The 19,878-nt window shown below is 40.5% G+C and overlaps 1 protein-coding gene across 1 annotated transcript in view; it reads right to left on the bottom strand.

Annotated features, from left to right (window-relative positions):
* USH2A (usherin) overlaps nucleotides 1-18,601 on the bottom strand; it is a 568,735-nt gene extending 550,134 nt beyond the window's left edge. The window contains exons 1-2 of the mRNA XM_077811946.1: nucleotides 18,117-18,601; nucleotides 11,776-11,941 (exon numbers count right to left, since the gene is read on the bottom strand). Of these exons, the coding sequence (XP_077668072.1) occupies nucleotides 11,776-11,941; nucleotides 18,117-18,601 (651 nt within the window). The remainder of the gene's footprint in view (nucleotides 1-11,775; nucleotides 11,942-18,116) is intronic.
* Nucleotides 18,602-19,878: the final 1,277 nt, after the last annotated feature.

Below are 19,878 nucleotides of genomic sequence, written 5' to 3'. Positions count from 1 at the left end.
AGACTAATTCAGAGTCAAGGTGTCTCTAGTCTAATGAAAGCCTTGCTTACATTTTCTTTTGCATTAGGACTCCAGATTTCTGACCATCCCAAATTAGATATATACATCCAAAGATTCTAATTTAGGTACAGGGTGACTGTGAAAACCACACACCAGTTCTTCATCTCTTAATTCTTTTAATTAAAGTTACACAATCCTTTATGATTATTAATTTTAACACCTATTTTGGGAACTCAGAACACTTTTCCCACCCCTACCTTCATCTTCCCACTCATACTCCTATGAGGAGTGGGTAGACTGCTTAACATTAGCACACACTGTAACTTTATTACACGCCAGGTTATGTAGCACTCTCAGAATCTTGGAAGAAATGTTAAATATTCTTTTGTTAATTCACTGGTTGGCTCCATATTTGCTGTATCCCATCAGCTGTAAATTGCAGTAATGGTTTTATTGCATATTACAAATGGTCACTAGATTAAGGCTCACTGGGCTGATTATTTTTAATGCTGTTTATTCTATAAAATGTGTAAAATTATTCAGGAGGATGTGCAAAAGGGTTTGGCTTTTCTTTTTAAATGAAAAAATCCTGGGTTCCAGGCCAACACTGAGCATACTCAATACAATTTACTTGGCTTTTATTATATATATTTATTAAGTGCAAGGTCACGCATTTAGGGATTAATAACAAGAATTTTAGTTATAAGCTGGGGACGCATCAATTAGAAGGAACGGAGGAGAAGAAGGACCTCAGAGTATTGGTTGATCATAGAATGACTATGAGCCGCCAATGTGATATGTCTGAAAAAAGCTAATGCGGTCTTGGGATACAACAGGCCAGGTATTTCCAATAGAGATAAGGAGGTGTTAGTACTGTTATACAAGGCACTGGTGAGACCTCACCTGGAATACTGTGTGCAGTTCTGGTCTCCCATATTTAAGAAGGATGAATTCAAACTGGAACACGTACAGAGAAGGGCTACGAGGATGATCCGAGGAATGGAAAACCTGTCATATGAAAGTAGACTCAAGGAGCTTGGCTTGTTTAGCCTAACTAAAAGAAGGTTGAGTGGAGATATGATTGCTCTCTATAAATATATCAGAGGGATAAATACCATGTAGGGAGAGGAATTATTTAAGCTCAGTACCAATGTGGACACAAGAACAAATGGATATAAACTGGTCATTGGGAAGTTTAGACTTGAAATTAGACGAAGGTTTCTAACCATCAGAGGAGTGAAGTTTTGGCATAGCCTTTCAAGGGAAGCAGTGGGGGCAAAAGGCCTATCTGCTTTAAGATTAGACTCGATAAGTTTATGGAGGAGAAGGTATGATGGGATAACATGATTTTGGCAATTAATTGATCTTTAAATATTCATGGTAAATAGGCCCAATGGACTGTGATGGGATGTTAGATGGGGTGGGATCTGAGTTACTACAGAAAATTTTTTCCTGGGTATCTGGCTGGTGAATCTTGACCATATGCTCAGGGTTTAGCTGATTGCCATATTTGGGGTCAGGAAGGAATTTTCCTCCAGGGCAGATTGGAAGAGGCCCTGGAGCTTTTTCGCCTTCCTCTATAGCATGGGGCACGGGTCACTTGCTGGAGGATTCTCTCCTCCTTGAAGTCTTTAAACCATGATTTGAGGACTTTAATAGTTCAGGCATAGGTGAGAGGTTTTTCGCAGGAGTGGGTGGGTGAGATTCTGTGGCCTGCATTGTGCAGGAGGTCAGACTATGATCATAATGGTCCCTTCTGACCTTAGTATCTATGAATCTATATTTTTTTCCAAACCACCCAAAACTACACCAAACACTACTATATCTGCTGAATTTTATTTTTAGAGATAAAGATTTAGAAAAAGGCATCTAAATCATTTTTCTTAATCTGATTTTTCTAATGTGGATACTAAAATAAGACAATTGGTTGCCACCAAGTTTTGTACAGAGAAATAATCATTTGTATAACAAATTTAAGCCTGATGCAGTTTCGCATAACCAATATAATCAAATCCCTACTAGTGTTCCAATGGAAACTGTTACAGCCATCACTAGAAAGACAAGCAAGGCATTTCTTTGACAAGCCTTGCTCTAATTCCTAGTCTAAGCACTGGTCACTCAAGCGATTGATCTCGTGAGTACCCACTGCAGTTAATGGAAAGTCTCCATTGACTTCATTTGTCTTTTGACCAAGTTCTGTAGCTGACAATTGACACTGCAAAGAGGATATTGGTAACACTACTCTTTCAGCACCCTGTAACAGCATTAAATTCCTGCTTTGGGAGGAAGTGATATGTGTTATCCTCCCAGTCACAGCTTAAAAAACAATAGGTCCAATCTTGCAAATCCTTAGGTGTAATGCTTGACTTCATTCAGAATATCCTTGCTAGTTGTAAACCTTTGCAGGACAGCAACATACGTTCTTATTCTGGCAAAGAAGGAAGCTTTAATATAAGAGATAATAGGAGGTTGAGGGGAATAGCCAGGTTTCCAAGGACCTCAAATCATTATAACCAGAGAGCTTTCAATCAGCACAAAGCAGTCCATACTCCACACATCGTGGCCCAAGAGAATAAGTGGCGAACACCACACTGGCATTTCTGACTCTGGTGGCATGAGTATAAATGAAGACCCCCGAAGATGCAAAGTCAAAAGCAATGTCTGAGTGGGCTGTAATCATAACAGTTTCTAAATGATGAATCAGTTATTGAGAGAGCCAAGCTTATTTCCTCACACACAGGTCTGTTAGCATACATACAAAACACATTAGCAGTCTGTAATGCAGTACATGTATTTCTATGTTGTATGCTGGGGCTGCATGTGAGAAAATAAGCATGGCTCGCTCAATAAATGTTAGACATGTTTGGGGCGTGTAATAAATATAAAGGGAAGGGTAACCACCTTTCTGTATACAGTGCTATAAAATCCCTCCTGGCCAGAGGCAAAACCCTTTCACCTGTAAAGGATTAAGAAGCTAAGATAACCTCGCTGGTACCTGACCAATATGACCAATGAGGGGACAAGATACTTTCAAAGCTGGAGGGGGGTAACAAAGGGTCTGTCTGTCTGTGTGATGCTTTTGCCAGGAACAGATCAGAATGCAGTTCAGAACTCCTGTAAGAAGTAATCTAGCTAGAAATGCGTTAGATTTCCTTTTGTTTAATGGCTGGTAAAATAGGCTGTGCTGAATGGAATGTATATTCCTGTTTTTGTGTCTTTTTGTAACTTAAGGTTTTGCCTAGAGGGATTCTCTATGTTTTGAATCTGATTATCCTGTAAGGTATTTACCATCCTGATTTTACAGAGGTGATTCTTTTACCTTTTCTTTAATTAAAATTCTTCTTTTAAGACCCTGATTGTTTTTTCATTGTTCTTAAGATCCAACGGTTTGTGTCTGTGTTCACCTGTACAAATTGGTGAGGATTTTTATCAGGCCTTCCCCAGGAAAGGGGGTGTAGGGCTTGGGAGGATATTTTGGGGGAAGACGTCTCCAAGTGGGCTCTTTCCCTGTTCTTTGTTTAACACGCTTGGTGGTGGCAGCATAGGGTTCAAGAACAAGGCAAAGTTTGTACCTTGAGGAAGTTTTTAACCTAAGCTGGTAAAAATAAGTTTAGGGGGTCTTTCATGCAGGTCCCCACATCTGTACCCTAGAGTTCAGAGTGGGGAAGGAACCTTGACAGAGCAAAAAAGGTAAATACATTTACTAGAGCTTTTTGTATTGCCGATTTCATCCTTTTCTGAAGACACAAACTGCTGTGGATTGTAAATGAAAGAGGACAACATGCAGGAGACTAAAGTGATTTAATTAATTAAGTGGCTTCCTTTCTTTTTAGCCTATGCTCCCATTAAATTGGGGTGCATGTCAGGCATTGGCCTATACAAAAGAAATCATATTCTGTATGTACATAGAGAAAAGGTAACTGTTTTCAATTCTTTCAAGACACAGTTGGGTTCTTGGCTTTTAATATAAAATGTAAAGTAGTCAAAAACTTGTACAGAAAATAAAAGGATTTCACAAATTGGAAAGGACAAGTTTTCTCTTGATAGTCAAACAGTTATGATGTAAAGCGGTCTCATTAAATCATAAGTACTTTAACCTTTTCTTGAAAGAACTGGAAGATTTAAAGATTTATAAAGAAATTTTGCCTAAACTAGGAAATGACTCATATTTGACATGTATTGAAATGATAATGCTGATTTCAATAGGCACTCTAAGAGCATTTTGCTCCCAGGAGAGTAATTCAGTCATGGTTACCTCTTTGCATTTAGATTTTAAACTTTCTTTCTAAAGCTTTTAATGTGCTACTGTCTGCCAAAACATGGCAGAGTTACGCAGATATGAGCAGGCAAAATAAAGGTTAGTAAAAAGATTATTTTTATAATTGCAGACACTAAATATGCAACAAACACATCAATCTGACATGTTCTCCAGAACCTCTTGTTTCAGCAGACTAGGATGCATCTATGGAATCCTTATTTAAATTCCATCTTTAATTTGTTAAATAAATCTTGAACTATCAAAGGGAAAATGTGGGACTCTGAACAGTGACTATGATAAGAAAAATAGAGAGAGCTGTTGATACAAAGATCTGTAGATCTGAGGTTAGCATCACTATGAGGCAAAATTAAAGCAGTTTGGGTGCATGTGTTTTCCACTGTTATACTTTCAAATGTATTGGTTTCTTTTAAGTTCATTTTTAACTATGAATTTTCTGGGTTTTCATTGCTACTTTTGAAATCTTATGTTTTTGTAACTTTCTTTTATACTCCACCTTAATTCTATTATACACCTTAACAGAGTTTTGTGTCTGGGAATATATACCTAAATGAGAGAGGCAATAAATCTTAGTAAATCAACACAAAACATGTAGAATTAACTCATATGGGTTTCCCAGACCTTAAAGACTTGATCTTGCATCTGCTGAAATCAATGAGAGTATTCCCATTGACTTCAAAGGGAATGGGATATAGCTCTTTCTTTTTTTAGTATACATTAGTTACAAAACAAAAAATCACAACTGTATACCTGTTCTATGTATACAGTTTTTTTTAATGTAAAGTAAGCATGGCACATCTTGGTTAGAGAAACATTAGTTACACTAACATATATTTTTTTAAAGTAACAGTCCACATTCATTTCTAGTGTAACTCAATAGTTCAATTGACTTCAATGGAATTATACCAGGGATGAGTTTTCCCCAAACACTTGTTCTTTATACTCAGTAGAGGAATAGCTAGCCAAAGGAGTTGATATATCTTGATTTTAGTAAGGTTTTTGACACAGTCCCACATGACATTCTCATGAGCAAAACAGGGAAATGTTGTCTTGAGGAAATTACTATAAGGTAGGTGCACAGTTGGTTGAAAGACCGTACTCAAAGAGTATTTATCTACGGTTCACCGTCAGACTGAGAAGGCGTATCTAGTGGAGTCCCATAGTGATAAGTCTTGGGTCCAGTACTATTCCATATTTTCATATATGACTTGGATAATGGAGTGGACAGTATGCTTGTAACATTTGTGGATGGTACCAAGGTGGTAGGGGCTGCAAGCACTTTGGATGACAGGATTAGAATTCAAGATGACTTGATAAATTGGACAATTGGTCTGAAATCAACAAAATGAATTTCAATAAAGACAAGCATTACGCTTACGTAAAAAAATCAAATGCATAACTATAATATGCGGAATAACTGGCTATATGGTAGTACTGCTGAAAGAGATCCGGGGATTATAGTGGATCACAAATTGAATATAAGCCAATGTGATACAGCTGCAAAAAGGTTAATATTCTGGGTGTGTTAACAGCAGTGTTGTATGTAAGACACAGCAGGTAATTGTCCTGTTCTACTCGGCACTGGTGAGGCTGCATCTGGACTACTGTGTCCAATTCTAGGTGCCACATTTTAGGAAAGAAATGGAGAAACTGGAGAGAAAGAAAAGGACAGAACAAAAATCTTAAAAGGTTTAGGAAACCTATGAGGAAAGGCTAAAAACACTGCACACACAGTCTTGAGAAAAGAAGACTAAAAGGAGACCTGAGAACAATCATCAAATATGTTAAAGGCTGTTATAAAGAGGACTGCGATCAATTGTTCTCCATGTCCATTGAAGGTAGGACAAAAAGTAAAGGGATTTAATCTGCAGTAACTGAGATTTAGGTTAGATATTAGGAAAATCTCTAACTCTAAGGGTAGTTAAGTTATCTAATAGGCTTCCAAGGAAGGCTGTGGAATCCCTGATATTTGAGAATTTTAAGAACAAGTTGGATAACACCTCTTAGAAATGGTCTAGGACAGTTTACTTGGTCCTGCCTCAGCGCAGCGGGTTGGATATGATGACCTCTTGAAGTCCCTTCCAGCCCTACGTTTTAATGAATCTAAGGCACCATTACAGCACATATTAAATAGGGCTGTATAAAATACTAGTAACTATTGTAAGCAGTAGACCACAAATGCTCTGAACCACATTTTTATGATTCACATTTTTCCTGAGAAAAAAAGGAGCAAAGCAATGGATTTTGTGTTCACAGGTACACGGGTGTAGCAAGGAGGTACACCCAAGGAGGAGAATAGGAAGCAGCCCAGGGAAACCAGGCAACAGTCTGGTTGAGAGTGGGCCTGAAACAAGCTTAGCGTGTTGTGGGCGGATCCCCGCTGACCCAGTGGTGAACCACTTTGCCATTGTTAGGGCCCTGGGCTGGGATGCGGATCATTAGGGAGGGTTGCTCAAAGCATAGTAAGGAAGTCCAAAGATACAGACCCACAAATGAAATGGCATGGTTTTAATATTTTAAAGGGTGGTTCTTCAGGGTTAGCTGCTTCTGTATAATATTTCCTTTTTTGTGAGAGGGCACCAGCCTTGCCATTCTTGTTGCCTGGATGATATGTGATTGTGAAATCAAATCTTGAGATGAACAGGGCCCAACCCAACTGCCACTGATTCAGTACCTTGATAGATCATAGATATTCTAGATTCTTATGGTTGGTTAAGACTATGATGGGGTGTTTGGCCCCTTCAAGGCAGTGTCACCAAGTCTCAAAATCAAGCCTTGATGGCGAGTAACTCCTTGTCTGCTCTTTCATAATTGCATTTGGGTGGGGTGAGTTTTTGTGGTAAATACACACAGGGATGAATCTTGCACTGGGCACCGCTCCTTGGGATAGTACAGCCCCGATGGCTATATCAGAGGCATCAGTCTCAAGGACAATGGGTTGGTCAGGGTGGACCAGCCCCAGGGGAGATGGGAAATCTATCTTCAGGCATTCAAAGGCCTGGTGGGCCTCCTGGGGCCAAAGAAACCTTCCATGTTTATAAAGGATGGCAGTTAAGGCCTGTGAACAAACCTATAAAACATGGCAAACCCCCACAGACCTTTGGACGTTTCAAATTCTCTGGAGTTCAGCCTAAAATCAAATTGCAGATACCTTCCAAGGGTCCATCAGTAGTCTATGTACTGAGAGGATGAACCCCAGAAATGTGATGATGGATGATTGGTCAAATATTCACTTTTCCAGTTTTGTAATAACCCATGCTGGCACAGCTGTGTGAGAACTTCATGGATATAGTGGTCATGGATAACTTGACTTTGAGAACAGATTAAGTTATTGTTTAGATATGCCACTACAAACCAGCCTTGGATATCTTGATATATGTTGTTGATCGGGTGCTGGATGGCAGCAGGAGAACTAGTGAGCCCAAAGGGTATTACCAAATATTCTAAGTGTCCATGCCTCATTCTAGAAGCTGTCTTCCACTCATACCCCATCCTGATTCAAATTAGATGCTCCTCTAATGTCCAGTTCGGGGAACACTCAAGATGCCCATACTAAGTTCAGGAGCTCTGGGATTAATGGTAAAATGTATTGATTGCATATAGTTATTTAGTTCAGTGCCCTGTAGTCTACACAAAGTCTCAAAGAGCCATCAGTTTTTTTCACAAAAAATACAGGGGCACCTGCAGTTTTAGCTAGGTTTTACTGGAGGTGCTCCCTTCATGCTGCTAGCTCTGGGTTGGACATAGAATTTATATGCCTGAATTGAACTGTGGGTCTGGGCTGAAGGTCAATGGGGCAATCATAAACATGATGCGGGGGTAGCAAGTGTGCATTCCATTTTTTGAAAACATCCTGGTAGTCCTTTGTACTTCACAGAAAGACGTGATCCATCATGCAGGATTTATGTTTCTCGGTCCAACAGGGTTGCCACCACGTGGGAGAACATCTGGTTTGCCGAAGGGGAACCCCTTGGCTTGGTTTCAAGGGTTTTGAGTTCTTGACCGAGAAGGCAATTCTCCCTAAAAAAGCTTGTCAGGAAGGTAATGATGTGTTGGGATCACGGAATATGGGGATCATGACGGATGAGCCAAGGTGCCCCTAAAAATCAGGCTAAATGCAAGCAGAAAGTAGGGGTAAACCATAGGACTTCCCCATGCTCCCCAGTCACCACCTGCAGGATCCTCAATTGCAGAGGAATCTGCAGTAGTGTAGATGGATAAGGAACACCTGGGTTAGCATAATCTTGGGGTTTCTTCTTGGTGGTACTCAGGCCTGAGTCCCCGACTGGGTGTGGGGTTAATCTCTTCCCTGTCATTGTCTTAACAGTGCGTTTGACAGGACATGTTACCACATTCTCTGCTCCTCCATAACAGAAGCAGAGTTCTCCTGTCTTCTGTGCTCTCGTTCGCCCAGTGATAGGCAGGTACGGCTTGGTATGGCTTGACCAAGACTGAGCTCATTTGGGTCCTGAGGGCTGAGCTTTGGGTAACGGTGAGAGGTAGGTGAGGTCCTCCTACGTTCCAGTTTCCATTCATGCAGTCTGGTGTCTATTTGGATGCCCAGGTCCATGAAGGCCTCTAAACTTGTGGGGAAGAGTCCACCTGTGCCTGCTCATATTTTAGTTCTTTGCAAAGGCCAAGCCAAATCTGATGGAGGAATGCAGCATTATCCAAGGCAGTATCTATGGCCAAGCATCGAACCTAGCCAACATAAGAAGGGGCTAACCCCTGCGTTTGCCTAAGCTTTGGTAAGGCAGTCTCTGCCATGCAGACTTTGTGAGGGTCATCAAAAATAATGGCAAAGGCTTATATGAGTCCCAGTTGGTCAGTACTGGGTGATTCTGTTCTGTAGGCAAGCTCAGTACTAGCCCCATCTTAACTTGATCTGTGATGTACTCCTGGGGCTGAAACATAAACAGAAGTCTGCAATAGGTAATGAACCTGCAAACCTATTGCAGATACCACCATCTCTCTCTCTCTGGGGCTGGTCACCCAAGTTGGTGTTATACGAGAAGCCGAGTGGTTACCCACAGTCATGCTGAGCGCTGTAGCTTGCTCCTGCAAGGAACGATTTCCTGTCTGCAGATACCATGCTTGGTCCCTCAGTTTCTGGCTGGAGGGTAGCCATCTGTTCCTGTGGACTCAGAGGCCCCTGGGGTGACAGCAGGGTTAAAGCCCCAGCAGTGTCCATCTGACCCCACTGAACCATTGGGTGTAGCTTCTAGTGGTGGGGTACTAGCAACAGTTCCCTTATCAGCCCTCACAGCTCAGTGGTGCAGAGGGTAAGCCTCCCATCAGCCCCACAAGCCTGGGTTCAAAACTCATGGTACCTAACAAATATACACTTTAAAATCAAGTTGGTCAGAGAATGGCACTAAACTTTTTCCATAATGTTCAATCAATCAGATCAATCTTGAGCCTTGTCTTCACTACAAAATAAAAGGTGTGTATTTAAGTTAGCTAACTCCAGTTAATATCCTAGTGAAGACAAGGCTGTAGTTTTCACATGAGTTAACAGATTGAGTTAGCGTATTGAGGAACCTGGGGTTTAACTCGATGCTCTAACTCATGTGAAAACAGACAGACTGCCTTGTCTCCACTAGGATTTTAACTTTAGTTAGCTAAATTTGATTTAAGAACACTCCCTCCCCTCCCCACTGCTGTGAAGACAAAGCTTGAGTCTGCTGAGGTTTCTGGAAACATCCAGTCCGCTACTGGACATTAAGCATTGGTTTAACAAGTATTAGCAGAGTCTCGCCCACACTAACATTACTGCCTCTCTTTTCTGCAGTCATTCTCCCCCCCGCCCAAACAAATTGGTAACTTGCCACCTTCCCAGCATTACAAAATGGTAACACTAGTTCCTTTTATCATTTGCTGAGAGTTACATAAATGTAGGGACTACAAAAACATTACAAAACTAAAGGCCTCAATGCACACTACCTGGAGATCAAAAGCCACATCTACTCTACAATATATCAAACAGGCTGCTGACATTATCACCCTTCATAAGAAGTTGTGGCCTACAGGTCGCAGTATGCAAGGCTGTATGCTAATCTGAGCAGCGCAGCAAAGGATTCAGTCAATAGTCTCCCCACGTCTCAATAGGCTGTACTTCCTTATCAGAGAGGAGGGAGGCCACAAGCTGCATTACTAGAACTCCACTGTGGAGAGCGCCGCCTCAGACAAATGAAGGACTAAATGGTGGGGAGCTTTTTTTTTTTTTAATGCAATTTAAAACTTCTTTTTTTTGAAGAAATCTGGTCCATTTGCTCTTCACTTGGCTATCCCAGCCTTTAGCAGCTTCTGAAGCTAGTACAAAACGTGGCTGACAGCCATAGCAGTAATATAGCACCCTTTGAGTGTCTGAAGTGTAAAGTTCATTAGTTCTACCTTAAGGTCACTCTTTTAATCCAACAGACAAAATTTTATTCACACTACTATGCTGTTATCTCAGAAGAATGAAAACTGAAAAAAAAAAAAACCACACCACAAACCAAGGATGGCTTGGATGCTTTTATGAGTGAGGAGGATCAGCACTACAAATGTAAATCACAGTCAATACTATTTAACAAGTTGCGAGAATGCATTGAAGCCATTTCTTGATTGTATCGTTAACCAAGTAAACTTAAATAGTACAGGTAAAATAAACTAACTGAAGAAAAACATTTCAATACAGGATAATTAACGTTGATTAAGTTATTAATTGAAGTTGATTTACAAACAGATTTTAGTATGGTCTGTTGGGAATTCAAAGATATACAAATAATTTAAAGTATTTTAGTTTCTGCTGTATTTGTTGACTGATTTTTGTAAATACATTTAACAAAAAACGTTGCTTGAACCTCAGAATCTCTTTCAAATCATTAAAAAATTGATATGCCAAGAGAAAATTAATTTTTAAGTTGCAGGGGCTTTGTCTTTATAATTGTGTATGACACTTAATACAAATAAAAGTTCAGTGTTGTAAATGTACTTGCTCTGACCCTGATCCTGCAGAGAGTTCAGCACATGCTTAACTTTGCACATTATAAGTAGTCTGTCTTAAACAACAGAACTATCCACAGTGTATAAACTTAAGCACATGCATAACTCTTTGCAGGATCGTGGCCTTTGTATCTATATTTGAGTGAGACATTGCCCTCTAGAGCCTATGATACTTACTACTAGTAGGAGTTCTCCTTTACCTCCAGTGCTAGAGCTTTGAGTTTGTGGGGCTGAAAGAAGAGGCTTTTAGTCCTGCTTTACCAGGTTGAGTGTGTGCAGTTGTGACAATGCTAAATTAGTATTTATTTCAAAATCTGTGCCCAAATGTATTCAAATTACTTAAATTTACTTGAAGGGCCTGATCCTACAATATTCCAAGAACTACCATCTCCTGCAGGATCCCCCAATTTACCATTAATTAATATTTTCCTTATAGTTTGGGTGCTTGTGCAGATATACCACTCTCACATTTCCTGCATTTAACCAAATGTGCTTTTTTTTATTTTACTCACCTGCACGCTAAGATGAATCCATTTCCTCACAAGAATTCTCCCCAGTGTCATTACTTTTATTGGCGGCTGCAAACCATTTACTGTGCGATAATAAAACATGGTCTCTTTTTCAGAGACTGTGAGTTTGAACACAGTCTGCCCATCAACAGCCTTTTCCATCACACACCTTTGGAAATAACCAAGAAAAACAACGTAAGGTCAGAGGCACACAGATAGACACACTCAAGCCAAGGTGCTATGCAGTAAAGTCATGCTAACCAGAATGTATTAAAATAAAATGTTAAAAATACAACCTGAGCGGATGCTCAGTGACCGAGGTGTCACAGAATGTACTACACACAAGGAATGTACTACACACAAGGAAAAATATTTCTGCTAAAACCCCCTATAACTTGAAAGGAGAATCTTTATTTGCAATTTATTCCCCACAGTCTCACTTCCTTTATTCATGGATCTCTGACAGAAAACATGGTGGCTGGCTATAGTCTGTAAAACTAATATTGAAACTTCTGGCTCATTAGTTTCTTTGCTGTACTTTTCCTACAAAGCTGCACAATACTGCATCCTGATAAGGCACTAAGCCACTAGCATACTTTCTTTTAATTTTAATAAAGTGAATATATGCGCCAGAAGGCCAATATTTTCCCACAGAACAGCTGCAGCACAGTCACAAGCAGTGCAAGATTCCCCCACATTGATCTGTAGATATGCCTCAACCCTCTCTAGAGAGCCCCCAAGTTGTAAGAAGGTTGTTCAGTCAATCCTTAGCTTTTCTGCTAAGATTTCAGGTTAGCACCAAATGCAATGTGGACACTGACGGACAAGGGACTGGACTGAGGCCACACAAATTCATATCACATATCTAGCTGAAAGTAGTTTTACCACATACCACCATGTTGTCGGAAGCTACGCAGCAGACAATAGGCTACGTAAGAGGCTTCAGACAGTAGGTATTTTAAGCACTACTGAGTGAGCAATCCAAAGCTGAAAAGCTTTACATTCCATTGTCAAGCCATCAAGCCATTCTGGCAGAATTCAACTCACCCTTCCATGAACATGTTCATGAAGAGCCAGATTCTGATCTCAACTACACCGCAGTAAATCAGGAGTTAAACCAGTTTTACACTCATATCTCCATAGACCTCACTGAAGCAAGCGAAATAAGAATTTGTTCCAATATACTTTATTAGCTATTAAATCTCATTCCTTTATGTTGTCCACTTTGCCCCCTACACACAAAAGTATCACACCAGCTGGCTTATTGGTAAAGGTACCTTTGTCATTAACTGACTCACATTTAAAACCACTAAGAGAAAAATAAATGGATGTTGGCTGTTACTCTTTTTAGCCCCCAGGGATGTTGTCAATAAAATTTACTTGCCAAACACAAACTCCTATTTTCCAAACTTACTAAAAACACATTTCTTAATATATTGTTGATTGGTCTTCTCATTGTTTTGTTTGCCTATAAACATGCTAGTTCTGGTAGATAATACATGTGAGGGAAAGACACAGCTAAGTAGCAAAATATTTAGGAACTGGATTTACCCAGTTTCTGGATAAACAATAGTTAGATAATCCAAGATTTATTTATTTTACTTATCTAAAACAAACACCCCCCACATTTTTTATACCCACAGGTGTCATGACTTTAAGAAGGGAAGTGACCTTGATGTACTGAATTTTGAAAACTGGAAATTACAGATATGAATTGTGACCCACCCCTGAAAAGAAGAGGACGAAAGTGAGATGTGTGTGTGTGTAAGGGAGAAATGATGTCAATAAAGGTGAAATAGGTGAATAGGCATAACGGTATCAGTTCTGGTTAGGAATGGTACTTTGCATTCCAACCAGACCTATAAAAAGGAACAGCCATTCTCTGTAACTGTTCCAACTTTCTGGTAAAACACAGAGACCTACTTCCTGGCTGTGAAATTCTTAGAACACACACATCTCCGATACTCAAAAAGAAAATGAGGGTGACCTATAGCATCCAGAAGGGGGAGGTGGAAGGGAAGAGAGGACAAACCAGGAAAGGGTGAGTGGGTCACCCCTTTATTGTCCAAAAGCAGAGAAATGCAAAGCTTTTTAAATTCCAGATGTAATGGTTACACAAAGACAACTTTCTATATTATATGAAATCTTAGTGTTTATCTTTTTTCTTGCTATTCTTTCCTCAGTTTCTCAAAATGCTAACTTAAAAGGGGGGGCCTATAAATATAAATACAAAACATGTATGTTAAAAGAACATGAAACTTGTAAACTTAGTAAATACCCATTCAATCTTAATTCTGCATCTTTGGGTGCATATTTGTCTTTCTATTATGGAGTCTTTCAGTCTCTCGACATTACATTCCTGGGTTCTATTCCTAGCTCTGGGAGCAAAGTGGGATCAAATGGTTAGAACACATTTCAAACAGCACAGGGAAGCACAAAGATTTGGCGGATTCACTCTGAAAGACAGTGAGAAAAAATGGATGAGACTTGGTCTGTTATATTTGAGATCAGAGTTCTATTCCAACACTGCCTGAAGTACTTGGGTAAATTTTCAGTTAACCTAGTTGTAAAATGGGTGACTAATACTTTCCTAAAAAGAAAAGGAGTACTTGTGGCACCTTAGAGACTAACCAATTTATTTGAGCATAAGCTTTTGTGAGTTACAGCTCACTTCATCGGATGCATTTCCTGTCTCCTTAAGTGTTGCAAGGCAGTTGTGTGACGCCTTGGTCAGTTTGGCTCCCACTTCAGTGCCCCTCCTGTTATGTCAAATGGGATTTGGAGTGTGTCTCTGTCCTATAAAGATTTTTTCTGAGATACAGGGCCTACTACTGCTATGAGCATGTAAGGAAAGGTTCACCACACACCCAGTACAACAAAAGAAAAAAAATGAAGCTCTATCAGCTCTGGTGATGTTGCCTTTTGTGTTGTGGACTACATGCCTGCTGAGTCAGACTTCAAAGCCTGTTTGTGTGGCACTAAGTGGTTGACTGGCTTTCTATGTGACCAGGCTGGTCCAATGTGTCTATCTGCACAATACTCCAAGCACTCCCTCTGTCTGATGACGTGCTGAGCTTTTGTTCCAAGTTCACTCTACTGTACCACCAGTTTGTAATCAACCACGGTCTATCAGCATAACATACATGTATATGTACTGAACATCTATGGCCAAAGTCACAGAAACTCCCGGTATCCAATACAGACATTGAACAGAAACATTAAAATTAGGATTTTAAATTGTAAATCTCCATGATATGCCCCTTGTGTAGTCATTTATGCTTCTGCAAAATGAGTGCAACATAAGGAGGAAGCCAATGAAGAACCAGGCATAAGACCTTGCCTATGACTGCTACTATCTAACAGAGGTCCTGATTCGGCAAAGCACTTAAATACATGCTTAACTTTAAGAAGATGATTAATCACATGAATTTCTATGCAAGTAGTCTCAGTACCACACTGAGTTACTTCAATGGGATTACTAATCTGTTTAAAATTAACCAAACGCTTTAATCCTGAGGGCATTCTGCACCAAAAAATTAAAAATTCTGCACACAATTTAAAATTCTGCAAATCTTATTGTCAAATAAATGTGGAGGCTCCAGCATGGCACTGGAGTGGAGGGATACCTCAGTGGTTTGAGCACTGGCCTGCTAAACCCAGGGTTGTGAGTTCAATCCTTGAGGGGGCCATTTAGGGATTTGGGCCAAAAATTGGGGATCGGTCCTGCTTTGAGCAGGGGGTTGGACTAGATGACCTCCTGAGGTCCCTTCCAATCCTGATATTCTATGATTCTATGGAGAGCACAAGCCACTGACTGCACAGAGGTGGGAGATCACTGTGCAGCTCTCCTCGGGACACCGTCTCAGCAGTGAGGCTGCACCCAACCCTGACATGGCGCAAGGACTGGGCCTGCCCCAGAAACACACCAGAACCCTGCCCCTCTGTGCCAGGTACACCAGATGTAGGCAGGCAGGCTCAGCAAGGCAGGATCCAAATGTGAAGAGGCTTAGTGTGGGGGGTGTAGGTTCAGAGTGTTCTGTGTGGTGCAATCTGGGTTCAGGTAATTCAGTGGGGATCCAGGTGCAGGGGGATCTGGATGCACATGGGGGGGTTCTGGGTGCAATGATAATGGAATTCTGCAGTGGGGTCCAGGTGAAGGTGGTTTGGGCTCAGCAGGAGGGTGTGGGGGGATAGAGCTTGGCGGGGGGTCAGGAGGTGGGGAGCTCAGTGGAGGGTCCAGATGCTGGGGGAGTGGGGCTCAGGTGCAGCTGGTTGGGGCTCAGCAGAGTGGGGATCTGGGTGCATGTGGCTCATTGGGGTGGTCCAGGTGCAGGAGGAGTGAGGCTTGTCAGGAAGGGTTCTAGGTGTATAGGGGTCAGGCTTGGCAGGAAGGTCTGGGTATGAGGGGGTCTCCCCCTGAGAAGTGATGGGTACAGGAAGCATGGGGGGCAGTTTGCAGAGCTTCCTCTAGCAGGGAGAGAAATCAGGGGGTGGGTTTGACACAGCCCCGGATGCCGTGCAGGGGAAGAGGAAGTCCCGTCCTCCCCAGCCCAGGCAGGACTAGCAGCTGAGCCTAGGCACAGGATAGGAGCCACCAGCCGGGTCTTCCCCAGTCTTGCCCCCTGCCCCACAGTGATTTACCTGGGCACCCGAAACATACTGCTGGGGAGGATCGGATGATTGCTCTTGTGGCTTCCCTTTGCTACCCCATCAGAAAGTCATTTTTCTGTGGGGAAGCGAAGAAATCCATGGGGGACATAAATTCTGCACATGCACAGTGGTGCAGAATTCCCCCAGGAGTAAATCTTGAGCACTTTGCTGCATCAGGGCTACAATTATTCCTTGAGATCAAGTTGAAGGGGCTTTACATTTGGTTCTGTCTGAAGGTTCTATACTTATAACCCTATCGTCTGTATGTATGTAGACATTGGTTTGTTACAGATTAGCACCCCAGGTTGGATTTTAACTTCTGTGGATTTCAGATGCTCAGGAGGCACTGGTCTTTACAGGTACTGTATGTAATATGCTGTCACAGCAGTTATAACCTATAACCCCCTTCAACTGTATCACAGCTGACTTTCTCCTTTAGCACAAGTGATAAAGACCTGCACTTTTCTTGCTGTAGGTCTCAGGTTCAACCACTAATTTTGACCACAATATCAATACATATATGTGGTCCACGGCTTAAGGCAAGGGAATTACGCACTGCATCTCAACATGTTGTGAGCTTAAAACACCATAGCTCTGCCATGCTGTATGAAAACCAAGAAGTGAAAATGACTGGAAACAAAAGAAAAAAATGTATTCTAGTTTTTTGTCTAAGCTGAGTAAAGTACAAAAATATAAACAATCACTATCGAAAATGGTACAGAGGAGCATATTAGATTTTAAGATTCCACAGATATGGAAACATTTTATTTTTAATATATGTCCACAATGAACATACTACACTTTTTGCATACTATACTTTAAAGGTCATCTGCAAAGAGGAAAACTTTGGGGATTGGGCTTTTCTTTATGAAGTATAAAGGCAGCCTCACAAGTTGTTTTTTTAAACAACCTGCTTGTGTTTTACATTAGATTCAGGTCCTCTCCAGGCTGAAAGACTGATGGGAGACCTGATATAATGATATCATGTTTGCTAGGAGAGTGAAATTTAAGCAATTGAAACAAGAAGGAATTTTTAGTCAGTTTTTAAAACTTCATTTTTTAACACTTATTCAAACTTCAATGACTAACATTTTGAATAAAATAAGCCTTTGTTGAAAGGTTTAGCATCCTTTCAAATTCAATAAACATCCCTTAACCTTTCACCAACAGAATATTGTCCAATAAGAGATATCACCTTGTCTATCCCTAAACCTGGCAGAAATCCTCCAACAAAACTGTGACAACCAGACTTTATACTCCTGATATTTCAACTTTTTTTAAAGCAGATCGGGGGCTAGGGGGTTAATGTTAGGTCATCTTCATCCATCTTAAAAACAAAGCAAAAAAAGGGCACAAACTTTTTTTTTTAAAAAAAAAAATTTTACAAATCTTTAAAAAAATTAATTATAAATTAGGATCAAATACATTTAACTGAAAAAATTAATATGGGTTTGTATATGAATATCTCCATTGAAATTAATGGTGCTACTCATGAGTAAACACCGCAGGAACAGTCTTCATATGCCTTAATATTTGCAGAGAATGAAGCCCTTGATCTGAAATATAATTTTTTAAATGTCTCATAGTTTCCTACAATGCATCTTTGTTAAATTTTAAAAAGCACAGTAATAGCAGCTTCGACTACCATGATTTTTCAGAGCACCATGAAAGTAAACACATGCAACACTACTTACATTACACCTTCTTGCTCAGGTTTCAGCCAAACAGTTAATGTAAATGATGCTGTGAGCCTCTGAGAGCGGGGAGTAGAAAAACAATCCTTGTGATTACGAAAAATAAAACTTAGAGAGTTGATGGAGGAGCCTGGATGCAAATCATTCTTGTCTTCTGTGATACAAGTGCCAAGGCCTGTTGAGAAAAGTGCAGTGTAGGAGGCAGGTGAAGATCTATATGGACACTCCTGAATACAAAACCGCTGGGTACAGGACTGAATACTTTCAATAGCAATAGAACTGTGACAAAAAGTACTTTGGTCTGGCAATCCACACGTTGCTTGAGTTGGCACAATAGACACATTCTTGAAAGCTCCCACATTTTCTAGTTTGGGGAAATGTCCCTGTGAGCTAACCAATGATAAGAAGGCGTAATAAGCTAAGAGTAATGTTTCAATGGCATGAAATAGGAAGCCACCGCCCAAGGAAAGAACCAGGCAATTCATGTTTACAAAAAAGTCTCCTGCAGATAAAGCATCCCTAAATAAATAATATCACCTATCTCGGCAACAATGCTTTCAAGAGCGTGGTTCTCAAATGATGCAGAGTTTCATCTTTGGGAAACCAAGGCAGGTTTGCATTCTCAGAGGACACGGATGTTCTTCTGGCCAACTGCACAGACGTGGGTGACCGCCAGCATCTGTAAACCAATACAAACAAACAGTGCCCATGGGATGAATGCTACTTTCTTTTTTTTAATTGAAAATATCCTGTTGGAAATATTAGGGGCCATATTCTTCCTTCAACTTCAGGTCAGTGTGTCAAACCAGCAGTCTTTGCTCAAACAAAATTCGCTTTAACTTCAGTCTTATTTAACTTGTGGGGGTTTTGTTTGAGTAAAGAATGTAAGATTTTGCCTAATGGAAGTTGCATACATATATCTGATTGCAGAGTTTGGCCCAGTTCTATTATAGTAAAACACACAATTACTTCAAAAGTAATGAAAAAAAGTGCTATATTATATAAAAGCACAGTTTAGCTCCCAGATATATGTATTTAAAATTTTTCTTTAATAAAACCTAGAACCTCAAACTTTACAACATAATTATTTTTAAAAAATTCATGTGCATGTCAGCTCTACAGTTCCGTATTTAAGCCATACAGACTCTCAACTATACAGTTCTATATTTAAAGTTCACAGAATGTTCAGCCATACTATACCAAAAACTGTTCACCTGCACTTATGACACAAAATGCAACACACAAAAGGTGCATCCAAAGTTTGAATGAAAAATGATAGAGTTTAAATTTGCAAAGCTCTTTGTGTCTTACCCCATTGTCCATTTGACGCAGCTCCTTTTAGCTCTCAGTAAAGCTGATTAAAAACATATCGCCATCTGTCCTGTGTGAACCTTTTAATAGAAAAGGTCTGCGCTGTTTACCGACACTATAGATATATAATTTGGGTTATCTATGGACAGCTCACGCTATTTAATTACAATTGATAAATAAGTTGAGTTACCGTTATTTATTGCATTTCAAAGAAGAGGATATTGCTCCCTCGGTTTGACAATTGACTCATTGGTAGGAACACTGGCTGCCGTTGCCTGGCAACACCATGCTAACCCCACTTACTCTTCGTAAACAGGCCTTGGCAGCAGGAACACTCAGACTCACAGGTAAGCACTTTATTAACTGGAGCTGGAGAGCAGTCAGCTATTTAGCCTGGTTACAACAGCCTAACTCCTCAGGCCTTCATCTTGTACTCCTGACAGTGGCTAGG

Source organism: Eretmochelys imbricata, chromosome 3 (genome assembly GCF_965152235.1).
Source record: "Eretmochelys imbricata isolate rEreImb1 chromosome 3, rEreImb1.hap1, whole genome shotgun sequence".
NCBI lineage: Eukaryota > Metazoa > Chordata > Testudines > Cheloniidae > Eretmochelys > Eretmochelys imbricata.
Note: the sequence above shows the minus strand (reverse complement) of the source record. Positions and strands in the feature narration are given on the sequence as shown.